The following is a 26,736-nucleotide window of genomic DNA, read 5'->3' as shown; positions in this document are numbered from 1 at the left end:
AAAATTCTTATTTATTTCAATTTTTTTTTATTATTACTGAAATCTTCTCTTGAGGTTAAGATAAGGTATATAATATCATACCGTACCGATGTTTCGAGGTTGGCTCGGTACGATACGGTACCGACATACCAAGCGATACACTAGGGCATATCGAACGGTATATCAAAGCTTACCGAGAGATTTCCTCTTACTATAGCACTATAGCTAGTCCGTCCGATAACGAATGGTGTGCATACCGATATGCTATCGAATAAGTACGTATCGCCCATCGAACAGGTACGTACCACCCATATCGGGCAGTACCATTCGAAATTGCATATCACTTTTGGAATAGTTAGATAAAGTGACAAAAAAAAAAGATCTTCGTTGGACTTTAGATTTAAATTTTGAAAATTAAATTCAACCAAATTAGATGAACTTTAAATTTTATTTAATAAGAATCAACTCTCGCCTCTATTTACACTTCGTTGTCCTTTCGTGCTCCGAGATCATATAGCTTACTCTGTTGTTATATGACAATCTTGGTACCGTATTGTTTTGGTTAATATGAATTGAAATTTTGATATTTTTGCATCCGTCATGATGGTTCATAATTTCTCAATTCTATAATATATATATATATATATATATATATATATATATAGTATCTTATATATGAAGATTTAAATATTTTTAATTTAATTAAAGATATTATTTTTTATTAAATTGAACGATGTCAACATATTTTTTATGTATGTACTCGATCCAAATAGATTAAATATCTATGACTTGTTGTTGTAGTTGTATTATTAGTATTTTAATAGTAAATAGTGTTAGAATTATAATTTAAATTTGGTTAGGTTTATATTAGAATTTAAAATCTGAATTAAACGAGGAGTTCATATTTGATTAGGAATATCACATTGTTCATTTAGACCAATAAATTGGGTTGACCGTATCCTATTCACAACACTCCCTTAGCAAAAAAACACAAAAGAAGAGAGAAGAGAGAGAGAGAGAGAGAGAGAGAGAGAGAGAGAGAGAGATGCGACTCTTTTGAGTTAGGTTAGTTGGTGATTTTTTAGTGATAAAAGAAGTTCCACTTCTTTAATTAGATCTTCTTCAGAACTCTGGAAAAAGAAAAGTAAGGTTATTACTATCTTCTTCTTGTCTATAACCACCTGTGTAAGATGGTTCATAATATAGTAGATATTGGCTCCGTATGTGATTTTTCTTTATAATCCTCTAAAGAACAAAGGTTGGAACATTTAATGTTTCTAAAAGAAAAAAAGGTTGCTTGGACTGAGCCCAGCATTTTCTTTGAGAAATGATTTATTTGTTTATACATCATTCTAATGGTAAATAAAATCAAGAAAACACATAACAGATTCTCAAGGATACTACTAGTCCATATGAAATCATCGGAATGGTGTGCACATCCGCTTCATTCTGCAAGAGAAGCATATGTTGCCACCTTGATTTCTAGTCTTCTCATGCTGCTCAGATTAATCAGCAAAACAGATCCGATCATACAACTGCAGAAATGGGTTTTCTTATATCCAGTTCATCTACACCAAAGCAAATAGCAACCAGAGATCCAATGATGTTCCCAAAGAAAACAGCGTTTAACTCATCATCAAGGCAGAGGGAGGGTACACACAGAACGAGCCATTGAGAGATTGGCCCTCAATGCGCGAAGGCAGCGAGCGCGGAAGCCATGGCGGTGAGAAGCAGCACGCAGAGCCCAGGCACCGCCGCGATCGATCCGCTCTCCATTCCTGGTGCCGGCGCCGGCGCGTCCTCCGCGCGGACCGCCACCGAAACAAGCAGCACTAGAAGCAGAGCCACCTTCGATAATCGATTCGCCAGTCCTGCTTCCATTTCGAGCGAGAGAGAGAGAGAGAGAGAGAGAGAGAGGGGGGGGGAGGAGGAGGTGGTGGCTTCGGTTGTGATGAATGGTGGGATTAGGGCATTTTATATACTGGGAGAGTGAGAGAGAATATAGCCGTTGGGGGAAGAAGGCAAAAAGCCTGTGGACTGGAGTAGACGTTACGCGCCACCGTGGCGTGCGACGTGTGAGTTGGGAAAATGACAGCCGAGCTAACCGTTGTAGCAGCGTGCGGTTACGCAGAAGTGGTAGCGCTTCACTGGCTGCTCTAAAAATCATAAAATGCCATGACACGACTTAGGTCCCGAAGGGCCATTCTCGCGTGCCGTGGAGGCACCCTTCACTCAAGTCGTGCTTCGAAGCGTTGCTCGTGGATGAGCCCTTGCTTTACGCCAGCAAGACCTCCCCTGCCAACCTTGATGCTATCTTAGCTGGACGGCACCACTTCACGAACATAACGTTTTCATGGGTGATTCGGCCAGTCCATTAAGTGTCAGGGACGATTCAGGGGTCTTGCACCAACCCAGATAGCCCTATAAAAGAGGCCCAAATCAACTGTACGATTGGGTGGACTTGTCGCTTGATAAGCCCAATCGAGGAACAAATCGTTCGATGTTTCGAGCCCATGAGGAGTTTGCCACCTGGGTCCTCCGACTCCGACACGAAGAAACGCGATCGCGGGCGAAGGCGACGTGCGACGATCAAGGTGGCTTCCTGAATCTTAATTTTCTCTCTCTTTCCCTTTCCTTTGTTCCCCTTTTATTCGGGTTTGGATACTCGAACTCTCTTAGCTCTGTGATGTGCGCTTGATGTGGGAACAACGTGGTTGTGATGGCTTTTCCAAAGCTCTTGAGGGGAATCCGAATCGCTGCATGTTACTCTCTCTGAAACTAACTCTCGTTCGTTATCCATCGGAATGTTCTTGCTGGCCTCCGGAAATCTAGCGCTAGGGTTAGCATTTAAGAATGCCGTGGGACCAGTGTCGTTCCTGTGGTCTCTGTTTCATGTTTGATCGTTCATGAATGCTGCGGGACATAAGTCATCGAATCGATCCTCAGTCGAGAAATTTAGGTCGACGATATATTTTTCGGATGCATTATGCTGAGATGAAAGATACGTGTCTTTTTGCTCTCCTAACTCTTTCGTAGTGAGAAATTTGTCATCCTTGGTCAAGTAGTCTTTTTCCCCCCCTCTCTTGGGTTGTCGATGACAAGTTTGTCTGCGTCTTGATATTTGAGGATTCTATGATTCTATGGAAAAAGTGCTGAGCGTTGATACAAGTTTTGTTCTTTTAATGGAAAAGGTGGTTTGCCGCGCGCCCCCCCCCCCCACAAATCACCATATAAACTGAGGATTCTATATGGTTGTCGGTCTTGATATTTGAGGATTCTATGATTCTATGGAAAAAGTGCTGAGCGTGATACAAGTTTTGTTATTTTAAGGGAGAAGGTGGTTTGGGCCCCCACAAATCACCATATAAACTGAACCATTTTAGGAAATTTAAAATTTTGAGAAATTAGGACTTTTTTAAGGAAAAACATTATGATTCTTTTGCAATTCGCCTTCTGAGTTTCAATCTGATTCACCCTCTTGTTTCAATTATATTTACGTGGGAGCCTTAGAGTTTGAGGGAATTTACAATTTAAGAAAAGAAGTCAGTAATCATTACTGTGATTTCAAAAGGTCCTTTCATTAAAAACATATTGGCATAGGAGTTAATAACCATTAGATGTGGATCTTAGTCTTCACTACTTTGGACAAAAGTACCAAGAGAGAACACTTATTTTGCAACAGGTGAATTGCAAATTCATTTTGGCATAGACGTGAGTTAGATGGTTTCATAACAGGGTATATTTCCATCTCCTAACATAAAGTTTGCATCGACCTACTCTCTGACCGCATCATTCTTCAGAGAAATTAATTGGGTGAGTTTTGTCGAGTATGTGATTGGCTTCCTTTTACACAATAACACTGTCAATGTTGGTCCTAAGCCCGGATGGAAAAGGTGGAGGGTTATGTTAGGTCACTGGCAGCCAATGAGAAATTACATCAGATCTTATAAACGATTTCAGTATAGGGCTAGGTCATCACTTGAAAGTGACTCGATGTACCTTCACCACCTAGGCATCCTGAAGGTTTTTTATATATCTCAATGATGGCAAAGGATCCATGTAGATGATCCCAAATAATTGAGACTTACAATTTTATTGTTGTTATTTCATTTTTCACACATTATATGTTTGTAAAAATATATGTATGCATGCGCAATGATGTAGGTGAGTATCACAATGGCCTTTCACACATATTTTTTAACAATGATATGATATCTGAATAATAAGCTGTGACAACAATTTCTAACAACAATATAATATCTGAATAAAAAATTGTGACAGTGATTTTTCCTTGGCAGATATTTATTTTCCTTACAATACAGTAGCTCTCATGTAATTATTTGGCTTTGTAGAAAGTTTTGATGTTCAAAGTATTGTGATGAATTCTGGTAATACTTGGATGAAATCTAGTTATCTTACAATGGAAAGTTAATCAATAGACTCTCTTAAAAGACCCTAGGAAGAATTTTTTTTTGTGGCAGTCTCATGGAATGGAATGTCCAGTTATAAATATATATACCAATAATAATTTGTCTTTCTTGAATAGAGACCAAAAGTAAATCAGCTTATTTTGATTACTTTTACATTTAATAAGTATCCTTTCATATGATTTATATTGCTTTATAGTTCCTTTTGCACTAGGAATAATCTTAACGCAAACAGTGCTCATGCATTCTAGCACCAACCATCAATTTGTTATTGTGAGCAAGAACAATCCAGTTAGCAACTATGACATAATCTTGCTTTTGTCATAAACGTTGCTTAGATCTACATGCTCAAGTGTGTGGAAACTATGCCTAGGGCCTTAGCCTTTGAATCTTTGTTAGTTCAATCTTCTTTGGCAGTCTTGTTGTTGTTATCATCAAATCTCTAGGAGATATAAATGGTCCCCATCTTGAACCTTGCTTAGATCATCAATTTCTGCGTTCTCTTGGTTGATCACTTTTTCAGGATGATGTCCGACAAACTTCTCACCTGCATTTTTTTTTTTTTGCAAGGCATGATTATGACAATGGAGAATATGACACATGACTTGTTTCTAGTTTCAAACTTCTGTTTTTCCTGAAACTTGTACTTTTGTTCTTCTGTATTTATGTGTTCTGATATAAGCTTGACACAAATAGTAGCCTACTTATGCAGACCACTTGCAGATCTATATGATTATTTTGTTTTGTGTAAATCAGGTTGAGAAATACTTACCACCAATTCTGAGAAGTTCCTCCACCGTGCCAGGTAAATTTATCATCTTAGCTGTTAGCTGCCTTGCTGGATTTGCCCTTTGAGAATGCATGTGAATTGTCACTCTTTTGCTAGTTAGGTTCTTGACATTGTTATCAAATTCATGGCCACCATGTGAACAAGAAGCTACCAACATTTCACTAATATTTGGATAAGGAAACCTGGGTCTCCATTCCCTGCTGCTATGGTGCTTAAAGTTATTCCCATGGTCGGTTGTCTTTCTCCATTCCCTGCTGCCATAGTTCTTAATGTCATTTCCAATGCTGGATAAGGGCTCTAATTTGCCTTTATTCTCATATTTACCCAGACCCTTTTGGGTCCACCTGTTACCATCAACTTTGTCCACAGTTGATCCTTGTTTGAGCAGAACCTTGGCAGTTTCATTGTGTCCTTCCCATACAGCCGTATGCAACACAGTGCGTTTATCTGCATGGTCTACTTTTGTATTGCAGCAACTAATTGGAGGTTGAATATCCATGCGAATATCCTTTTTACTTTCTGCCTTGCAGAGTAGGTCTCCTGCATCCATCTCCTCTAGTGTATTGCTAAGTCGATAACTATTTTCATCCTGATCATGGTTCTCATTCCTGTTCATAGCTATTTTTTCTTGCCATTGTTGAAGTAGTTCTGAATCATTTTGCTTTATCCCAGGGTATAATCTTTCATGTACACGCAACTTCTGTAAGATGCAATTTAGTTAAAATAAGCTTCTATTTTGCCAAAGCTGAGTAATTTTTTTAACTGAGTTGGTCGATTCTGAAGTATACCTGGAGAAGATTACTCATGACAATAGTTGCATCCTGTTTGCTTTTGTGAATAATGTTGAAAAGTATAGTCCTGTTCAGTCTGAGAATTTGTGTTAGTTCAGTGGTTCTTACTGTGAATGGCTGTGGCATGTGACAAAGAACCGCTATCTCCCCAACTATCTCTCCAGCAGTCACACTCCCATGAACCTACAATTATCAGAGATCAGACTTGAGGTTGTTAATGTTTGACAAGTTAACATTTGATTGGTGCACATTCCAAAAGTGTTACCTTTTCAATCCCATCGGCATATGTTCGCATTTCCTGCAACAATTCAATTAAAAAGTAATCCTAATTTGTTGCTATCGCTGCAAACAACTATGTGATAGACATAAATATACAGGGCAAAATGCCAAGTTTTACTAACCACTGCTCCTGATACTATTACATATAAATCTGTTGGGGCTTCATTCTGTAGCATCACATCTTCCTTTGGTGGAAAATACTCGGCTTTCATTTCTGTCACCTTTAATTTCACAATGATCTTGTCAGCATGCTATATATATCTGACCTGCTTAGGGTTGTAATTAGTAAACTTTTATATTAAACCTCACCATTTGAAAAAGGGTATTAGAGGCGACTCCTTGGAAAAGGTATACGTTTTGAACAATGGGTAAGAACAAGTGCTCAGCTATGCTTGAGCGAATGGCCTTTGGGAGATCATCAAGTATCTCTTGCTGCTTGAGTTCCTGTGTCTTGAACCGTAAGCATATGTGAGATAGCATCTGTTCCTCTATGTATTTTGGCAACTTATTTCTTGATGCAAATTCGGAAGCATTTTGGATGGTGTCCCTCTGAATATCAAAATGAACAATCAATAACAGAATGTAAAATCCAAGTACATTAGAATAGTGGTCGACTGTTATTCAAGCTGTTTCAATTATTCTCTTCACCCTTTGCCAAAATGACCATGTAGTTTAATAAATCCTATTAATGAAATGTGATTTAAGAAGCAGGAATATCTTTTTAACTTGTGAACAATACAGAAGAGAGAAACTGTACATAAAGAATAGTTGACTCAGAAAGACTTGTTCAACCAGACAATCAAACATCATATTCTGTGTTCTGGGTCTAGACTTACAAAAATATCTGCCAGTGTTGGTGATCCATGGCATGATCTGTTATTTTTCTTTGTTATTTGGCTAAATTAGCAGGTATATAGGTTAATGGCAAGCAAAATAAAGGATCTCCAGAAAAAAACTTGCAGAGTGGAATAGAACATACAAATTTTTTTGTGCGACTGGTCCCTTGGACAACAAGATTTGTCATATTTCCAATGAGGTAAGCCATCAAACCCAGATTGAAGAACATGTAGCATATATCAAATAGCATTTCTCTTGTGTTTTCAGCATGTAAGTCACCATAGCCTGTTGTCGTCAGGGTTGTAATTGACCAGTATATTGCTGTTACATATCTGAGCCACAGGTCATCTTCCCTGAAGTTTGGTATCACTGCTCCTATCCAGGTTCTTTTTGGGTCAGGGTATCGGTCGGCAATCATATAGTTAAAGCATCCAGAACAATGAACTGCAAAAATAGTTACCTGCGTTACAAAAAAGTTATTCTTTTAGAAATCAAGCAGCTTTTTGAAGCAAGACAAATTGAATACCATTCTGAAAGCTTACTGAGAAAAGTTTTGTGCACCGTGTCCAGAAATAATTGAACCGAATATCCTTCTCAAGCCTGAGGAAAGAAAATTAATGAGATTGTTCCTGTTCTTCTATTTGTGATATATGTACTGAGAAATGGGAGAAAATACAGACCTAGCAAACAGAGAACCGACACGACGCAGACGCCACAGTCTAAGCATACTTAGAAGTTTGAAGCTGAGACTATTACCATGTCTATTGTAGGAGAAGCTGATTGTTTGAATGGGATATGTTGAACATGCATCAAAGATGAACCAAGTAGATAGATACCTGTGTAATATTTTGTCATGGAATTTGGACTAAATAGCAAAGTATGTTTTAGTACTTTGGAGAAATAAAAGGTAAACACTGACCTGACTGCTATTCTCTTTGGATCATCAACAAGAAGACAGGATTTGTGATCCATGAAAGCAACAAAGAATGTGAGTACAATGTCGATTGCAAAAAAGCTATCAACAATGTTATCCACAAGAAAAATTTTGCTTGGCAAGTATCGTAGAAATGCAAACTCAAATGGGCAGATCCAGGCGGAGTAGAGAACCAGAAATATCAAGAACAACTCCCATAGTCTGGAAAGCAGTTAGTGAAAAGAGAAGAAAATAAACTGTCCAGTTTTCTAAAATATGAATGTGAGAAAACAGACTGATGGGTCAATATACCTGTAACGAGGATCATATGGGGAGACAATGTGCTTCCTGAGTTTGGTTGTATGGTTTATTGTTGCTCCAAGTGATGGCAAAAGGTCATCATGTAAGTTGAATCCTCCACTTTCCAATTGGAAACCATCATTGCAAAAATGTTGGAAGTAGTTCATGCAAGAGAACATGGTTGCAATGTGATGCTTTTGTAGTTTGATATTCGGTGGTGATCGAACTCGAGTGATCTACTATATATATAAGAAAGTGAAGGCTGCTGTCTGTCTGGTGTCTTGAGCAAATGGGCTGGTTGGTAAATGCAGAGCTAGGTTTGGATGAGGAAAAAGGTCATGAGAAGGGAAAAAGCGTAATAGAGAACTTGGATTTAATCACTAGGATCTAAAGATTTGCAGATTGTGTGATAAATTATAAAGGTTAGAGATTTGATATTCTGGAAACAATGGGCAATAGTTTCATGCCAAGTTCACAAGGTTTATGGTAGTGGGAATTCCAATTACACACGTCTGAAGTGGATGGATTTTTTACAAAATCGATGTGAAGTCTTGGTTTAAAATGGACATAGATGATCGAAACAGCTGAATCATATCGAAGCCCTATGACTCAAAGTTACTTTGAAATTAATTAAGGAAATGACTCTTGGCCTTTTGTGGGGCTAGTGCCTTTTGTAAACAGTAAAGTCACTGTTTTGGGTTTGCTTGAACCCATGCCCTTCCAGTGCCAACAGAGGATCTGCTGTGTTCAAGCACCACTTTTGGGATGATGCATGTCTGGTCCGTGAATGTGGCCAGATATTCTGTGGAGTTAGTCATCTGATGGAGACCATATGATCATAACCAAAAGACCTTTGGTTATTTAATCAGAAAGACATTATTCTCTCTTCCTAATGAAGTTCTTTTAGTTTCTCCCAGATGGTAATTTCTTTGGCGACATGATGTTGCATTTTGATGGAAAATGTGGCCCCAGAAACGACATCCATGCTTGTGACATGATGCAAAATAGTCTTCAACCTATGTGCAATAAAATAGTAATCTGGAGATTAAGACAGTTTGTGGCAACTCAAAGCCTACAAATGCCCACTTCGTTTTGCAAATTGCAAGGCTGTGTGCCACCATGTCGGAAGATGATGATAACCAGACTTCTATTGTGACCCCATTGAAGGCAGTGTAGCTCAATGAAAATCATGTGATCTGGTCTCTGGGAAGATGGATCTGTCCATGATGAAATGTCTGGATGACGGAATAATATGGGTGTCAAACCTTGTGGTGGGTGCAATGGATGGGTGATTGATGCTGAGCAAGAATGAGACATCACCTCTTGGTCACGCAGCCTGTTGTTAACGATGTCATATTTATCAGCAAAATCCAAGGATCACATCATTCAAATACATTATTTGAGTTCTTTTCTGCACAGCTCAAGCATGCGAGAAGCAGCACCAGGCTTTGCAGAGTTGGCTGGGTTGGATGAAGCCTTAGTCCTGTAGCAATGCGAACAATGGCTATGATTGGACAACCCAAGAAAACTATGAAGGAGAGGATTGATCTTGAGTGCTACAGGTCAGGAACCTCATTCACATATTGGTTGGTCCTTTTAGTTTTAACCTCCGTCACTAATTAGAATAAGGTCCTATATCTTAGATGCTCTTGGTTAGCTCACCTCTCAAGTTCCATCTCATGGTCCCTCCAAGTGAACCAGTCAGCATTTAGTTGATTTGATTGAAAGGAACAAGTATTGGCCCGTTGCTCCATTAGTATCTTTTGTGACTGTTTTGTTTGTCCTGAAGAACCTGTTAAGAAATGCAGATTAGCCTTCATCAGGTACAGTTATTTTATGCTAGTCAAATATCCTGGTAACCAGACTTTCCTCACTGGGTTAGTCGAGAATGCTATATGGGAAGCTAATTCATTATGTCCAACTTGAATAGTAAACTACTCCCTTTCTATAATTGGCTACTGCTTGCTACTGAGCATTTCTCACAATGCACCTACTAAACATCAATGACGTTCACATGTCGATCATGCAATATCTAGGGATACAATAGACCTGTTTGTTGCATTATCAAGGGATGAATCTCGTTTTTTACTCTGTTATCTTTTGCTGCAGCAGCACAAGAAGTTCTGGATCAAAGAAATGTGCCATCATCCATTTGATGAGTGAAGAAAACATAGAGCCAACTGGTTGCCAAAGCAATTGTTTGGTTGTTGTCTAGGCAACAAAGCTCAGTGCCAAGAGCAATTATTTGGATGCTGTGCAGGTAATGTTACTAGGTGGAAAATTTTTGACCTTTGCATCCAACAGTAGAAGGCAGGACTGCTGGCATGGGCCCTCTTGTCAGCAAGGAAGGCTTCCCCCCTCGTGTCCCCACTGCTTCTTGTGGTCCTATTGGAAAACTGGGCATACAACTCGATCATGACTACATATCCATTAGTACATGGATCTTCTGAACCAGCCATGCGATTGGTATGATTACTCATCTATGATTATGTCGACCCCAAAGACTGGTTCATCATTATCTTTAGCTATAGAATATTATCTCTATTATTGTATAATGTTGATTTTCTGGACTTTTCCAGTTGCAATATGGTAAGATTCTTGAGCATGAGTTTTATGTGGTCATTTGCTGTTAACATCACACTTATGCTATACTAGCAAGGAACTTTAGCGGAAGCATCGATGCTACTTATCAACAGTAATTTTCAGCATCAAGTAAGCTCTAACTCTATTATATTCTAAAAGTCTTTTTCTTTTTTGATAGGATAGTTGGGCGGTGCCTATTTGTGGCAGGGAGAGGATGATTCCCAGTATGGATAGCTCAAGACTGTTTTACCAGGTGCCAGGTACGCTTTCCAAAGATCCCCTTCCGAAAGCTTTTTCATCCTATTGTTCTTTCTCAGTAACCTAACCTACTATGGATGCCATAGTTGAGGTCATGCCATGGCGGGCAAATCACTATCCAAGGGTGCTGCTGTTCATGTGGAATCAATCACATTGCCGTGATGTAAGTCTTCTCTTATCTAATTACTATCGCACCGTCAGCAAATCTCAATTGATAATTGTCTTGTTTATCCCGTTTCTGTCTGACCCGTTACCGGTTGAATGATCCATGACCACTCTGGAATGTATAATTTCAGGTTAAAAAAGAACCCATGCTCGTTACACTTGTTTGGTCGTGCCTCTTTTTCGAGTTGGATATATATGAATGCAGGTCCCGCCAATCATGATCCAGGTTTGGCCACTTACCGTGGTCAAAGATTGCATCTTCGAGTGGATCAGAGCATTTAAACTGGGCGACTGCGACCAAAAGCAAGCATCCCCGCCATCATGTTCCATGGTTGGTGCAAGTCACATGTCATCGCAGTGTTCTGCTGGTGAGTTCCTCGAACCAGATGCACCTTTTGACAGCATCCATTCATGATAACGAGAAGGCATCTCACAACTCATATCTATCGAGCTTCATTCTACCTTATAAAGATGATACGATATTTATCAGTGCATTATGCTAATACAGTAGCGTTTCACAATGAGATTTGTTTGCTTATAATACAAGAGAAAACATATTATTCATATTGCACATATTGTTGTAACAACACCGTGTCATATATTTAATTAGTCTCAACCAGCTAGCTTATTTAGAAAGAACCTGGAATCGATCCTGCCTGCCCTTTTATCATTTGGTATCAGGATCACTTTTATGAGTACACTTACTCATTGGTTGGAGAGATTGAACTCGGCACGAAAGCCGAGTGGAAGCTCTCGGATCAGGTTTCAGGTCATGCAGGTGAACCGCATCTGATTCCGTTTGGCTTGGCTCGGTGACCCAATCGTAGACACTTGGACAGCATCCTACGTGATGTGGACATGGCAACTGATCCGTGTGCCAAGTTGTACTGCATCATCATCTGCCATCCACGTTCCCTTGTCAACTTCTCTGATCGATTGCCGGCGTGCCCCGAGTCTTATTCGGTGCGTTATGGTGAGCGACCCCATCACCCAAATGTGAGTTTATTCCTCTCTCTCTCTCTCTCTCTCTCTCTCTCTCTCTCTTTCTCTATCTAACACCGCAGTTTATTCTCACACGGGTTAGTAAATGTCTATCAAGTTAACGTAGACACCATCTGAATTGTTTTGACTGTTGCATGCATGCATAAATTGGGGTTTGCTTATGAGTCAGTCATCTTTGATCCTGAACTAAGATATCAAACCATATAGATGGCTGAGATTGTGACGCCTAAATTAATTCCACATTCTCTTTCTTTCTTTCTTTCTTTCTTTCTTTCTTTCTTTCTCTGTAATCACTCCAGCTCATTCCACATCAATTAATTAGTGGTTCATGTCTATCATTCGTTGGATAGGAAATCATAGCTACAAATTACTGGCCAAGTTTCTCTTGTCCACAATGGATCCTGGATCTCATTTGAATCCATAATCGGATCCAGTTTCTTATATGGATCCGATCTAATAATGTCCCCAGCTTTAATCAAGCCTCCCAATTTTCAAACATGAGCCATCCATCCATCCATCCATCCACCAGTACAAACCCCTCGTTCATCTGTCAATTGAGACGTGCGATTGTTGGGGAATAATTCAAACATCACATGTACAATTGAAATTTGTCCTGCCCCTTCAATTTGATTCCACCCTCCTCCTCCGACTAAATTTTAATCGTCCTTACGAAAGAACAAGAAAAAAATAACGTGGCTTATATTGACAATTTGCATTATGTCAATAAGTTCGACAGAAATTTAAGCTCATATCTAAAATGAATCAATGTCACTAGGGGAAGTTGGATAAACATGTTCTTACCGGTGAAATCTGATGATTACATTCATTTTTGAGGCACTAAACTGTGTATATGGAATTTGTGTCGGACTTGGATTTGGTTAGAGTTTGACATAAAAGAAGCTAATCATCATCTTTCTTGATCCAACCTCATCGTTTATTATCTTATCTGAATCGAAGTCAACGACCAAATCCATCCCTAACTCAATCTGGCTATCTATTTTACTTGCAGCTGTACAGCAGGAAAGGACAAAAATGAGAAGAGGAATATATACACCAAATTTGTACTTGGGAGTGCAGAAAACGTTACAATCACACTCGCAACTGATGGATTTCAATTTTTGACTTTATCCATTTGAAGGATTTATAGTCTTATCTAGCGGTCGATCATGATTGTAACTCACTAGTCCTCTATCTTCACCACCTTACCCTCGATGCATCGACCTTATCAGCTATTTAGCTATATAGTTAAAACTGCTTCCTCAGACTGCTAAAGAACATGTATCTTCCACCAAAAGTTCACACTGTAAACTGTTCTGATGCATACGATGTCTCTACAAGTTATTAAGGAAAAACAATTACTGAAAGTATAACTTATTATAGATATTTGGATTACTGCATTTTTTTTCTTTTTGTCGATGCATCCATCTGGTTGAAGAACATTGAGATCACCACCATATCTCTTCCTAGTATGTCACCTTCATCATCAAGGACTTTAGATGAGTTCTCAATGATTCACCATCAGTTAGCAACAGGAATCCACAAATCATTCGCTCATCCTTGCACCTCCATCAATTAGTGAAAAGAGTCGACAGAAGCAAATCTTGCACAAAAGTTGCTCTTGTGGTGGCATGCTTTCGCTTTTGTTCCCTCTCTTCATGAGTCAATGAAGAGTCAAAACTGTCAAGAAGAAACATTTTGATTAGACTTTCAGCTCCAATAATGCGATCATGATGGGGCTTCATGGATTCTAGCAGTCAATGATCCTATGTTTCATGCCAACCGGGTGAAATATGCTCCTAATTACTCCACTTGAGCTTTGTTTAGATATCATCCTCAAATACTGAGCATAAATGTAATTAACTACCATAAAATAAAAATCATGGCCACTGATCATATTACGTCAATGTAGAAAACGTTTGAGATCAAGCATGTGTTTGTTCTATAGTGTGCCATACAGATATCATGTATATCAGAGTACTAGTGACAAAAAAGAATAGCACTAATGACAAGGGATTTGCAAAACAAGGAACTTTGACCACAGTGCAAAAGTCTTAGTGCATATAACGGATGATAGGATATTTGACCACAGTGTAATATAAGTATTTCCATATGCTTGTTCTGGAGATCTCAGTATAATCTGGTGCTTGTTACCTAAATACTATCCATAAGAAGCAACATTCTCAAGATCCTATCCACAACATGGTGCCTCTAATATTTGGGAAACATGCAGCTTTGTGTTGTAAGACTTTTTCTTTTGTGTGATTCTCACTTAAAATCATAGCTCATGGAGAAAGACTAACATGTTTAACCACCAGGAGAAACATACATAAATTAGCTGACAAGAAATACATTAACACATATAAAGCTATAATTGGGATTGGGCATGATGGTTAACTCTTATGGTTATTGTATAACATAGAAGAAGTTTTTAAGTCATTAAGCACCAACAATAAACCACTGCCCTTGGACAATCTACACTTCTCCAAATGCATCTGTGCATAAAGATTTTGATAACCCATACATGTTCCAAAATTAGCTACCATAGTAGGATATGTTCCTAGTGAAATTTATCCTCTTTCTCATATGCTATGAAGATTTTAAAGAGATCAAATTAATATTTTGTTATCGCTTTTGTTGTATCACATGAACCTAGTCTATGTATGCCAAGTTTCTACGTACAGAGGCCACTCGTCTCTTCCATCTAACCCAAAGGATTCCTTAAGTGAGCTTTTCACATGAAAGCATGACAAACAGATGCATAACTTAGTTGCTGCATGTACAACTACTTTAAGAATTATATCAAAATAAGCACATCCAAAACATCAGCATCTTGATCCCTAATATGCTTGGGCCCCATGTACTTCCCATACATGAGTAGACTAACCAACCTCATTTTTTTTTTCCTTTTCTTGTTCTCTCTTAATCCCCTCAGCTTGTACAACTAATTGATGGATATTTGTATATAACTTAAAAGCAGAATCGATTCTCCTCGATTACTGACAGCTTGTAAATGGATAAACAATGTCTATCGTGTTTTTACCTCATTATGTAGGTAGATAAATTAGCAATTAGTAATTATGGTTTCCATTGAATTACTTGGCCTGACGAGAGTGACTAACATGCTCTACCATTCAAATAAGACAGATGATGAGCCAATCATTAATATTGAAGTTCCGATACCAAAATATGTGATGTTATCATTCCTAAGTCACTTGGTTGTTGAATCAATGTCTGAAAGTTTCAAGTTTGGATTCTAAGATAGTCACAAATGCAGGTAAAAAAAACATCTGAACAAGCGAATAACCATTTGAGCACTACTTTTTTCTATGGTTTTCGTCTTCCTTTCTGACAAGTTAGGGAGCTAAGCAAGCAGCATGACACACTGCAGACGGTCCAGTGGTGACGTCTTCGATGACTGCCTTACTCACTGGTAAGCAACCAGCAAATGGGTTAAGAATGCAGATCTATTTCTATTTTCGGTACCGATCTAAAATGACTTGATAAGAGAAAAATGAAGGCGATAATTAAAGCATTATCTAATATTAACTTTGTGCCCATGATATCTTGAATGAGATAATTTATGTACTTAACACAATATCTAAACCTAAGGCAACCTTCAAGTATTCCATGGGAATTCTAAAGCATTAGAATGAACATATCAAACTATACGGATGCCAAAGGCAAGTAAAATTCAGCCAGTACCTCAAGTTCCAAGTTGGTAAAGCTGATTCGTTATTAGAACACATATCATCTCCAGCTGAAATGGAAGATCTTGAGTGTTTTTCTGCCTCAGATGTTGGGAAATCTAGTGCAAATGATGAAAGAAATGAATCAGCTGCTGCATTCAATGTGGTGTTGCTTGATCTATAGACCCCATTTCCCAAAAGCAACTGCAGATGGGCTTCACGAAGGTCCTTCCTAAGTCGGGAAAGTGCCTGGCTGCTAGGGATGGTATACCCGGATAAAGGCCGAGATCTCTGCATGTAATCCAAAGTTAGCAATAAGATCTTAGCATCAATGTTGACCCTCAAGAACTATCGGTTTTGGCAGTTGCAGTCATTATGTGAAAAGATTCAGCATTTTATGATCTGAATCAAATCAGCAATTTCAAAATAAGAAAAAAAAACCATAAGGATTTTTAAAAAAAAATTCAAAGTAATTATAAAATCAGGATGTGTGTCAGTAGTTTCAGCAACTATCAATCCATATAAAACCATAACTTAAACAGAAGTTTGAATCCCAGTTCTTTTTGAGCTGATCCGGATCATGGCCAGCTGAAACTTCAACTTTGCCAAACTATTTTAGGAAAAGGATACCTTTAACAAGTGTCCATGTTGCACTATAATATGATTCAGCATGTCTTTCATAATCTTCACAGAGCAGATAGGGCAAACCTGAAAAAGAATCATTGAAGATTGTTACTTGCGGCCACCATGTGTATCAACTCACACAAAGACATGGTGCATAGACTATTCTTTCTGCTTGCAACACTAATGTTGGTTGACAACATTTCAGACCTAACAAAGATAATCGATCTGATCTTTTAGCAATTCCATATCTACTCAAAATTTACATCTCTAATCCACAAGCAAGGGATTAGAAATTTCTAGTATTAGCTTAGATTAGAGGTAATTTAGGATGAATAGAGACCACAAAAATAAACTGTTCTGCTCGCTTTTCCCCCCATTTCTGAGCGATCAAACTGTGATAGGCTCGAAACAAGCCAATTGTTTCTTCAAACTGAAGCGACTTGACAGCAATAATCTCAATAAGCGATCTGAGTGCTCAATACTCACAGCAACTTTCGATTCAAAAGGATGCTCCTCTTCAAGATGGGAGCACAAAGAAGCGAGGTCGTGATCCTCATAGCAGTACGGGCAGGGCAAATCCGGCCAGATCTCCTCCTCCACCGCGAAGTCATCTACGCTCAACCGATCTGAAAAATATGAATTTTGGCAACACGAGACAAGAAATAAGACCTTGACTTTGTGATCGAAGAAGAAGCAACGCGCATCAGGGAGTCGTTTTCAGGAAAAGGATAAAGAAGGGTAATGGAAGAGACAGGTCGGAGGAGCACCTGATCGACTATTGTGGCGAAGCTGGAGCGACAAGTGTCTCTTCGCCGCTTCCAGGCGCGAGATCCACAAATCGGAATCCATTCGACGGGAAGGCTCGAGGAGCGGTTCTTGCAGCCGAGTCGGGGCCTGAGATCCGACCCAAATGATAAGTTTCTCCCCTTCCCCCCTCCCCACCTCTCTCTCTCTCTCTCTCGCCCTTCCTCTAATTCAGGTCCGTTGCTCGAACCGAGATCAATTGGCAGAGCAGAGAGAGAGAGAGAGAGAGAGAGAGAGAGAGAGGAGGGAGAGAGAGAGGAGCGGAGAGGATAAAAATGGGATTTTATTTTGGTTGGTTATCCATGCGCGATTTGTCAGCGGCACGGTTTAAGGAGTTGGGAATTGGTCTTCCTCAACCTTTTGGTCGAGTCCAACACGAATCGGAGTTCTGGGATTAACCTGTTCCGCGAGATAACGCACACAAATGGAATCCGGCCACGCCGCCTCGGTCAACATATATTATTAGGGTTTCGTCTCGCGGTTGGGTCTTGGATTGCTGTTCTTGTCTGCTTTCTGGGGTTAGGGCTTCGGCGGCCATGGCGACGACACAGCAGCACCAACACCAAGGTGGAGCAGGTGCCGCGAAGAGGAAGCCGGTGTTCGTAAAAGTGGATCAGCTGAAGCCCGGGACGAGCGGGCACACCCTCACGGCCAAGGTGCTCACCTCCGAGACGGTCCTCCACAAGGGCCGCGCTTCCGCCGCCCAACTCCGCCCCACCAGGATTTCTGAGTGCCTCATCGGCGACGAAACCGGCACCATCGTCTTCACTGCCCGTAACGAACAGGGTTCGGTGCCTTCCCTTCCCTCCTGTTTATCTTTCGTTTTGTTCGTAGTTAAACCCCATCCTTTCTTTTTTCTTCTTTCTTATCATTAGCCTTCGTTCTTATGCATGCATCATGTACTGCACCAATGCCTACGAGCACCATTTAAAGGAGAGTGTTGAAGCTTGTTGCATCTGCGTTTTTCTATTGATGATTAGGTGTTGTGTTTGTTTAATTGCTCTTCCGTGAAACCTGATACTATCGAGCCAGTGATCATGGAGAAAATGTACAGAAGTTGAGGATTAGGAGTTGGAATGGGGGCTTGATTAGAATCATGATCTGTGTGAATTAATATATCGACATGTAACTCATAATTGACTTGTTGTTCAAGACTCTCATCTTAAAATAGGAGGAAAAGAATATTTAGGTAACTAGTATTCATGGGAATGGTCCACACCATAATGAGGAGTGCCTTTTTGGGGTTTGTTGAGTTCCAGTCAAGGCTTAAAATAAGTTTGTACTGTGTGTAACAATTAAGTATAATAATATGCTTGAGCTACATGTTCCTTGCCAGTTGCATCTTGTGTTTGGTGAAGTGGGAGACTAGAATAATCTAGCCCTAAGGGAGGCTTTGTTTTTTGTTGGCTTGTTTGTTTGTGTTCTTTTCTCTCTGCCTCCTTTGGTGAGTCCACCAGAAAAAATATATATAATAACAAAAACAACAAGGAATAAGTCACAATCATTTGGGGCCAAACACAGATGCTTCCAAAAGCTAGAAGCAAATTTGTATAGAACTATTGTCTTTACTTAGTCCCCTCTTTGAGGTTAGTTATTTTAGATGTATTATTACCAGCAAAAATGTTTGTCCTTTATGCAAATTTTCGAGATACCTTGTTGTACTCTCTATGGATGATATGTCTTTGAAGTGCAGTTTACTACTACTACCAATAATAGTATAGCGGAAAAGTGGGCAATTTGAAAGATGTTAACTTGTCAAACAAAATGACATGGTTTCACTTATACACGGTGGTGTTTGACAGTTGTATTAGTTATAAACACCTAACCATAACAAAGAACACACACATATCCTGTCCATAATTTATATTCAAAAAATATATCACAAGTTATCATCTATATCTGCAATAGCATGGATCCATGTTTGGTTATCTCCTTGCCCATCACATCGGTGGGTTTTCAATGTCCTTATCTGTAAAACAAGGTCTACTATAAGTGATAATGCAGTAAGCATAAACCTATAGTCTTATTCAGGTGAGTAGGTATTATGTCATGTATGCAACATTTTGTAATCAAATGCAGAAAACATCTCATGGTAAAACATCCTCTTAGAGCTTATTTATCCATGTGTACCCTCATGGTAAAAGTGCAAAATTATGATCTCAAGTAACTCATAATGCATATGTTTAAGAGTAAGTCATAGCAGTGATTTAACAAGCGCTAGGCGCCAAGGTCCACAAACGCCCGAGGCGCTAGGCGCTCGCCCGAGCGAAGCGAGGCGCTAAATTATAAAAATATATAATATAATTATAAAAATATATAATATAATTATTTAAAATTATCTAAATTATAAAAATATATAATATAATTATAACAATAATTTCAAATAAATAAAAATTAACAACATTAAAATCAAAATAATATATTATTAATCTATTAACAGAAAATTAATCATTTCAAAATTCAAATAAACTTAATATTAAGAGTATACTGAGCCTGATGGAGAAACGAGGAAGCAACGGCGAGCGGCGGTAGCTAGCGGCGGCAGCGGCAGCGGGAAAGGGAAAGGGAGCGGAAGGCGCGAGCAGCGGGAGGCCTCGAGGGAGGCGCGAGCAGCGGGAAGGCCTCGCGGGAGGCGCTCGCAGAAGGCGAGAGGGCTCGCGGGAGGCGCGAGCAACGGGAGGGCTCGCGGGAGGCGTGAGCAGCGGGAGGGCTCGAGGGAGGCGCGAGCAGCGGGAAGGCTCGCGGGAGGGCTCGCGGGAGACGCGAGCAGCGGGAGGGCTCGCGGGAGGCGCGAGCAGCGGGAGGGCTCGCGGGAGGCGCGAGCAGCGAGAGGGCTCGCGGGAGGCGTGAGCAGCGGCAGCGAGCGACGAGATCGCGATCGGGATCGAGAGCGGCAGCGGCAGCAGGTTAGTGTTGGGTTAGGGTTAGGGTTAGGGTTAGGGTTAGGGTTGGGGTTATATCGGTTTAGTTGGTTCGATTGAACCAACTAACAACCGAACCAAGACCGAACCAGACCTAAAATTCTGGTTCGGTCGCCTTGGTTTACCCAGGCGCTCGCCCGAAGCGCCCAGCGCCTGGGCTCGGGCGAGCGCCCAGGCGGCGCCTGTTTGAAGCGCGCCGCCTGGGACATTAGCGAGGCGCTCGGGCCTTGCCTCGCCTCGCCCGAGCGCCTAGGCGAGCGCCCGAGCGCCTTTTGCAATCACTGAGTCATAGTACAAGGAGAATGATTCTTCAATAAGGTGGAACTCTTCCTATTGCCCACGGAGCGGGAAGGAAATAATCAAGAGTATAGATTAGTTGATAATGTATAGATCGGGGGGAATGAATATAATAAGATGGGGAAGTCCATAAGTGACTATACATCGGGGAATTCATTACAATAATGGGGAATTCCATAAGTGAGTATGGATCGGGTGCACACTTATATCACACGTTACAATTTATGTGTGCACTCTCACATCGCATGTTTTGTTTTATATGTGCACTCGCATACCGCACATCGTAACATATACATGCATTTTTATATTGTATGTCATAATATATACGTGTACGCTCACATCACATATCATAATGCATATATGCACTCCCACATCGCATATCATCATATCTGCATGTACTCTCACACTGCACGTCATAATACATGTACATTTTGATATCGCACATCACTACATCTATGTGCACTCTGACATTGCACGTCATCCCACCTATATGCCATTCATTTTCGTTTTAATTCATGTATTTTTATGTTCATGCGCTGCTTATATAATCAGTATACTGATACCTAGATTATTGCAAATGTATCTTTCAAAACAGCTTTATAAAATACCTTATGAATGTACACAATATGTATGACCATTGTTTTGCAGTATATTAAGCTTGTACTTACCTGATTCGACTCAAAATGATGGTGTTAGCAAAGGGTCATGGTCCTCAATGATTAGGTGTGTTAGGGAGCTATAAACATATCAAATTTAGAATACAGGATTATGATATACCTAAATTAAGAACCTTACATCTTAGATTACTTATAACTCCTAATGTAAACAATAATTTGTAGCAAAATTTAGGTAGAATTTCCTCTGAATTAGACTGTACCCAACCTGCAAATTCTCCTAAATTTCATTACCAATTTGCCAATAAATCAACCTATAATCAAATGGGCTAGCTACTAGCAATTAAACAAATACAAGATTTTACGAAATAATCTTGCTTCACTATTATTGATGATCAAACCATCTTGTATTATCATGAAATTCTGTAGGAACTCAGGAGACATATAAAATCAAATTTACACCAAATTTCAGTTCGAAAAAGAATTATTTGGAGGAAAAACTATCCTCCCAATATAACTATCATCACCTATTTTGTTCTGTTGTAACTAAATTGAGAATGTCTGAATTTCTGAAGCTCACCTAATGTATTCGTCTAACACATATCAAGAGCACGTAAGTTAATTGTATCTTTAAGGGTGTCAAATTAGTTAGAACAAAATCCTCTCATAGGGATTCTGCATACTTCGGCTTGACAACTCATATTTCTAAGCACAAAGCTCAGTTTTAAACTATTCAAGAAGTCATAGATACATAACATAATCATACACAACATATCAAAAAATCAGATACTAATTTATTCCCTAGGTGACTCAAAATCATTCGAAAATAACAATCTATAAAACTGCTAAGCTGAAACCCTAGGCATATCTATTAGAAAGATTGGCTTTCTTACCTTGTTATTCCTTAGAACCAGAGTTCTTGAAGAGTGAAAAAACTGAGAGAATGGGTGAAAAATGAGAGACAGGGTCATGCCTTATCTGGTTTGATGAGGAGGATAAGGATAAACTAGAGAGGAGTTGGGAATAGTGCATATTTGGGGCTGCTTAGTGGTTTCCATGAGGTGTTGGGTTTAATCTCATTAGGCCTTATCTTATTTCTATGTAAGTATAATGCTAGGGCTGGTACAACCTAGAACATGAGCCTAAATTGGGCCAATTTTCGTTTGACAAAAATGTAGAGTTTTTGGTTTAGGATCATCCTTCAATCTCACTTATGTACCTTATTTCTATTCATGCATAAGTAAAACAATTTACTATTTGATACACATGATGCACGACCCTTTCTCTCATTTTTCACCAATTCTCTTAGTTTTTTCACCCTTCCCTTCGTGGAGAGTAAAAACTCTGGTTCTACTGAATAGCAGAGTAAGAAACTCAATCTTTCCATAAATATACCTGGGTTTCAGCTAGCAGTTTTGTATGCTCTTTTTTTTGGATGATTTTGAGTAACCTAAGGTTCAAATTATATTATGATTATGTTATGATTCTATGGTTTCTTGAATGGCTTTAGTATGAGTTTTGTGCTTAAAGATATGGGCTTGTCAAGCTGAAGTACACAAAATCCCTGTGCTCTTGATATGTGTTAGAAGAATCTCTTAGGGTTTTGTAGGTTTTGGAATTGAGTGACTACCATCTTTGTGCATCAAGATATGAGCTTTAGTAGTTCAGGTATCCTCAACCTAGTGTTAATATAATATATTAGGTGATAATAGTTGAATTGGGAGGGCAGTTTGGCCTTTAAATGATTTCATTTTGAGCTGAAATTTTGTATACCCTATTTGCATTGAGTTGCTTATAACTTTTTGTGAACAACTCCAATTTACACAAAACTTGTTTGATTGGAAAGTGGGCTCGTATTACCTTTCTAGCAACACTTTTCATGGATAATCTGGAGCATAATTGCCTGTCTAGATGTCTACTACAACTAACCCTACTGTTTTTGCCAAAATTTATCATAATGAACTGTTCTCAAACTTACACATTCTCGAATGTTCTTGTGCTTCTAATTACTCCTTGAATACACTAATATATCATTTATGAATACAATTACACAATTGTCTAGAAGTGGCTAAAATATCCTATTCATCATATCCATAAAGGCTGCTGGCGTATTAGTTAAATCAAAAGACACCATCAAGAATTTATAGTGATCATATCAAGTTCTAAATATTATTTTAAGGATATCCTCCTTAATCTTCAATTGATAGTAACCATATCTCAAATCTAGATATTTTAAGCCTCTTGTTACTAACTTCTTATTTGTTTTTCTTTTTTATTTTTACGATTGGTGAGCTTGACCTTATCCTACTTGTCTAGTATCTTTTGAATCTCCTCAATATCTCTTTCAATTATCATAACTCTATCAACCACATTAACATAAGTTTTGATCTTTAAAACTGAAACCCAACTTCTTATGCCTGGCCCTAGTCCTCTTTTAAACCATTTTGCTTTTCCAAATTCATCATCAGCCATAGCAAATTTAGAAAGTTCAATGAAACGGGAATTTTACATTGATGCATATCATGAATAGTGTAGTCAAAGGTGCTAGGTGCTAAAAGTTGTCAAAATGCTCGAGACGCTAAACACTCATCTAAGCAAAGTAAGGCACTTGCAAATATTAAAATTTTAAATATATATATATATAGAATTAAGGAGAAGAGGGAGGAGGAATCGGGTAGGAAGAAGGACAAGGGGCTGTTGGGGTGTGTGGTGGCTCGATAGCTATCAGTTGGGAGGGGAGCTATTGGTGAGGAGGGAGGGGGAGGGGTGCTATTGAATCCAAGGAGACTCGACAGCTATCGATTGGGAGATGACAGAGGACGAGAAAGAGGAAGGGGACAATGAGAGGGACGGAGAGGGGGAAGAAGCAGAGAGAAGGAGAAGAGGAAGGAGGATGGAGATGAGTCTATCAGGTCCAAGGAGGTTCGACAATTGTCAGTTGCGTGGGGGAGCTATGGGGGAGGAGGATGAAAGAGAGGAGGGGGTTGACAGTGGAACAGAAAGGGAGAGGGGACAGCTATAGGGAAGGAGAGGGGGAGGAGGGAGAGAGGGGGCTATTGGGGATGCTCGGTGATGGGTGACAATATCAGAGGAGAAAGAGAGAGAGCAAGGTGGGAAGGAGAGAGCGTTACTGTGAGAAAAAGACACAATTGGAGGGCCACCATGTGAGAGGAAGCTGCTAGTCGGTTGACGAGGTGTCACTTTGAAGCAAGAGGAAGTTGTTTGCTGCACTAAGTCATTTGTTTGTTTTCATCGCTAGCATTAGGTTTTCTAAAGAGGAGGTCGGGGTTGATCTTGTGCGTGTGCAGGGGGTAAGCAATGGGTCATTTGGTTTGAACGAACCATCATCATGCACATTAGGTTTGAGCAAACCAGGAGCATTTTAAACATGCACATGAGCCACCCGATGCTTGGGCCGCACCAAATTGCAAGCACTCACCCGATCCACCATTGAGGCGCTTGGGCCTTGTCTTGCCTCGCTTGGGTGCCCGGTGACTTCTGTGATTATGACATCTTATGCAGATGACTTTCTGTAATCGAAGTTTAATATGCTTTTAAAGGTTATTGATATGAGCCTTTGGTGGATTGCCTCGCTTGGGTGCCCTGTGAAGTCCATGATTATGACATCTTATGCAGATGACTTTCTGTGATTGAAGTTTAATATGCTTTTAAAGGTTATTAATATTATACGACTCTGCTGCAAATCCACCTTGCATGCATAAAATGACATGTATAAATTGCACATATGAGATATGTTACTTTTAGTATTATTTTTCTATCTGAAAGGGTGCAACAATTGTTTATGGAGGGATTAGTTTGGATTTGCATATACCATTATTAGATGACTGTCAAGGAGCCCTTAGCTTAGTCGATATGTCTCGGCAATTGTTTCACTTTGGAGTTTAGTTTCTGCCCAAATGGTTGTTTGACCTTATGTATTCCAGGCATTGGATTTTTTGGCCAATATATATAACATATATGGGATATGTATGACTTCCACTGCACCAGTGAGAAAATAATGCTAGAAGATGAGATTCTCCGTGTTGCTTGATGAAGTTATTTGGTTTCCTTCTACTTTCTTTATCCTTAAATATTTGTTTGCATTTTACTGCTTCTTGTTTGCTGAAGTGCATCTGGAAAATCCTCTCCACGTAGGGACATATGCCTTTGTATGAAGATGTGCATCTATGCATGCACAGGATTTTATCATGAGTATTACATCTGCACAAAGATTTGACATCGCTTGCATATCTTATAGGTATAACAGCACCACCCTACATCAAGTGATAGTGCATGTGCTATTATTCTTTTACCTCTCATTTGTTTTGGACAGGAACATCTTTCTAATTATTGTTACAAAGAATTTTGAGAGAATTGATATTAAGATTGCTCGTAAGAATGTACTTTTGGACCTTTGGTCCCTTGTAGAAATATGGCGTCTGGCAGAGCTGATATTGTGATGATTAGTAAGGTCGGACTACCTTATATTTTAAAAGCTTCATTCAGTTTCTGACAGTAATCTTTACACAAATTTCCATTTACCTTAATATTTGCATTTAAGGTTCCTCTATGCTGCTCGACATGCTTACATAAACATAAGTACCTCTCATGAAAATGGTAGCACACATGAGACGTTGAAGATTCTTGGGATGTCTTATATCTTTGTCATTGTAGTCGGCTATGAACTAATTGAATTTCTAAATTAATTGTTCAAAAAAGCTTCTTCAATAAGGATTGTTCAACAAAGTTGTATATTTTTTGGCAGTTGACTTGATGAAACTTGGTGCGACCGTCATACTCCGCAATGCAAAGATTGATATGTTCAAGGGGTCAATGAGACTGGCCGTCGACAAGTGGGGGCGCATTGAGGTCACAGCGCCTGCAAGTTTCACAGTGAAAGAGGACAACAACTTATCTCTGATTGAGTATGAGCTGGTCAATGTTGTGGAAGAGTGATGTCCAGTGGTAGAGATAAGCACCGAAGAATCACAGGTTAAATTCTACGTCAATCTCCTGGAGATAGTTTTGAGTGTGCAGGGATGTGAAAGCAAGTGGTTTGAAGGCGAGTAGTTTCAGTGCTGATGAAGCTGGCCGTGGTTTCAACCTTGTAAGAGTTGAGGCTTCGCTAAGGTTGCTGCTGCTGCATCGGTTTTATTAGTTCCTTAGTTTTTTGGCTGATTGTTATTTTCTTGCAGATTCTGAAGACAACTTGTATTATTTGTTGACCTCTGTGTACAATCCAGCTGCAATTTAACATTCTTATGTGGGGTTGGATATCGACCACGGTCATTAAGCGGGGTTTTGTTTTGTGCGCATTGTTTGCAAGCTGACCGTAGGCATGTTTTATTTTTGTTGCAACGTCGTATGCAGTATGCATTACACGTGTGTGTGTGTGTATATATATATATATATATATATATATATAATCATTAATTTTATAATGTGCAAATGTGGAGCCAAATCTGA

General features: G+C 39.5%; 4 protein-coding genes and 2 long non-coding RNA genes across 9 annotated transcripts; 3 read left to right on the top strand and 3 right to left on the bottom strand.

Annotated features, from left to right (window-relative positions):
- Positions 1-1,515: 1,515 nt before the first annotated feature.
- LOC135618319 (uncharacterized) lies at positions 1,516-1,910 on the bottom strand. Its single transcript, XR_010488975.1, has 2 exons — positions 1,640-1,910; positions 1,516-1,547 (listed from the first exon to the last, which is right to left on the bottom strand). It is a non-coding gene; the product is annotated as an uncharacterized LOC135618319 (long non-coding RNA).
- Positions 1,911-2,451: 541 nt separating this feature from the next.
- On the top strand, positions 2,452-7,808 carry LOC135619979 (uncharacterized). The gene is made up of 4 exons (XR_010489582.1): positions 2,452-2,573; positions 5,163-5,211; positions 7,176-7,302; positions 7,447-7,808. It is a non-coding gene; the product is annotated as an uncharacterized LOC135619979 (long non-coding RNA).
- LOC135619976 (potassium channel KAT3-like) lies at positions 4,712-8,495 on the bottom strand. Its single transcript, XM_065122508.1, has 11 exons — positions 8,329-8,495; positions 8,023-8,238; positions 7,784-7,939; positions 7,646-7,703; positions 7,246-7,563; positions 6,576-6,815; positions 6,389-6,487; positions 6,253-6,285; positions 5,985-6,170; positions 5,179-5,896; positions 4,712-4,953 (listed from the first exon to the last, which is right to left on the bottom strand). Exons 1-11 carry the CDS (start codon positions 8,493-8,495, stop codon positions 4,841-4,843), a joined length of 2,304 nt encoding a protein of 767 aa, XP_064978580.1. The 3' UTR covers positions 4,712-4,840.
- LOC135580924 (uncharacterized) lies at positions 8,496-13,867 on the top strand. Of its 4 annotated transcripts, none has more exons than XM_065122511.1 (7): positions 8,496-9,878; positions 10,429-10,782; positions 11,078-11,159; positions 11,244-11,320; positions 11,528-11,690; positions 12,062-12,318; positions 13,334-13,867. In XM_065122511.1, exons 2-6 carry the CDS (start codon positions 10,732-10,734, stop codon positions 12,136-12,138), a joined length of 450 nt encoding a protein of 149 aa, XP_064978583.1. In that variant the 5' UTR covers positions 8,496-9,878; positions 10,429-10,731; the 3' UTR covers positions 12,139-12,318; positions 13,334-13,867. The 4 variants fall into 4 exon arrangements, with proteins under 4 accessions (XP_064978583.1, XP_064978584.1, XP_064978582.1 ...); XM_065122512.1 differs by having other exon boundaries at positions 10,426-10,782; positions 11,083-11,159; XM_065122510.1 differs by having other exon boundaries at positions 10,426-10,782.
- LOC135619977 (protein DEHYDRATION-INDUCED 19-like) lies at positions 13,590-17,667 on the bottom strand. The gene is made up of 5 exons (XM_065122509.1): positions 17,402-17,667; positions 17,121-17,260; positions 16,641-16,718; positions 16,027-16,301; positions 13,590-14,001 (listed from the first exon to the last, which is right to left on the bottom strand). Exons 1-5 carry the CDS (start codon positions 17,481-17,483, stop codon positions 13,893-13,895), a joined length of 684 nt encoding a protein of 227 aa, XP_064978581.1. The 5' UTR covers positions 17,484-17,667; the 3' UTR covers positions 13,590-13,892.
- Positions 17,668-17,923: 256 nt separating this feature from the next.
- LOC135619978 (uncharacterized protein At4g28440-like) lies at positions 17,924-26,559 on the top strand. The gene is made up of 2 exons (XM_065122515.1): positions 17,924-18,224; positions 26,036-26,559. The coding sequence occupies exons 1-2, from the start codon at positions 17,975-17,977 to the stop codon at positions 26,224-26,226; spliced, it is 441 nt and encodes a 146-aa protein (XP_064978587.1). The 5' UTR covers positions 17,924-17,974; the 3' UTR covers positions 26,227-26,559.
- The last annotated feature ends 177 nt before the right edge of the window (positions 26,560-26,736 follow it).

Source organism: Musa acuminata, chromosome BXJ2-8, assembly GCF_036884655.1.
Source record: "Musa acuminata AAA Group cultivar baxijiao chromosome BXJ2-8, Cavendish_Baxijiao_AAA, whole genome shotgun sequence".
In the NCBI taxonomy this organism is placed as follows: Eukaryota; Viridiplantae; Streptophyta; class Magnoliopsida; order Zingiberales; family Musaceae; genus Musa; species Musa acuminata.
This window is presented reverse-complemented; position numbering and strand designations above follow the sequence as displayed.

Coding starts and splice junctions, on each gene's coding strand:
- LOC135619976 (XM_065122508.1), bottom strand. CDS start 8,495: ATGTTCTCTTGCATGAACTACTTCCAACATTTTTGCAATGATGGTTTC. Junction 7,564..7,645: donor GGTGCACAAAACTTTTCTCA/GTAAGCTTTCAG, acceptor TTTGTAACGCAG/GTAACTATTTTTGCAGTTCA. Junction 6,171..6,252: donor ATGCCGATGGGATTGAAAAG/GTAACACTTTTG, acceptor TGATAATTGTAG/GTTCATGGGAGTGTGACTGC.
- LOC135580924 (XM_065122511.1), top strand. CDS start 10,732: ATGACTACATATCCATTAGTACATGGATCTTCTGAACCAGCCATGCGA. Junction 11,321..11,527: donor ATCAATCACATTGCCGTGAT/GTAAGTCTTCTC, acceptor ATATGAATGCAG/GTCCCGCCAATCATGATCCA. Junction 11,691..12,061: donor GTCATCGCAGTGTTCTGCTG/GTGAGTTCCTCG, acceptor TCGGCACGAAAG/CCGAGTGGAAGCTCTCGGAT.
- LOC135619977 (XM_065122509.1), bottom strand. CDS start 17,483: ATGGATTCCGATTTGTGGATCTCGCGCCTGGAAGCGGCGAAGAGACAC. Junction 17,261..17,401: donor TCGCCACAATAGTCGATCAG/GTGCTCCTCCGA, acceptor CATATTTTTCAG/ATCGGTTGAGCGTAGATGAC. Junction 14,002..16,026: donor TTACCAACTTGGAACTTGAG/GTACTGGCTGAA, acceptor TCTTCTTGACAG/TTTTGACTCTTCATTGACTC.
- LOC135619978 (XM_065122515.1), top strand. CDS start 17,975: ATGGCGACGACACAGCAGCACCAACACCAAGGTGGAGCAGGTGCCGCG. Junction 18,225..26,035: donor CACTGCCCGTAACGAACAGG/GTTCGGTGCCTT, acceptor ATTTTTTGGCAG/TTGACTTGATGAAACTTGGT.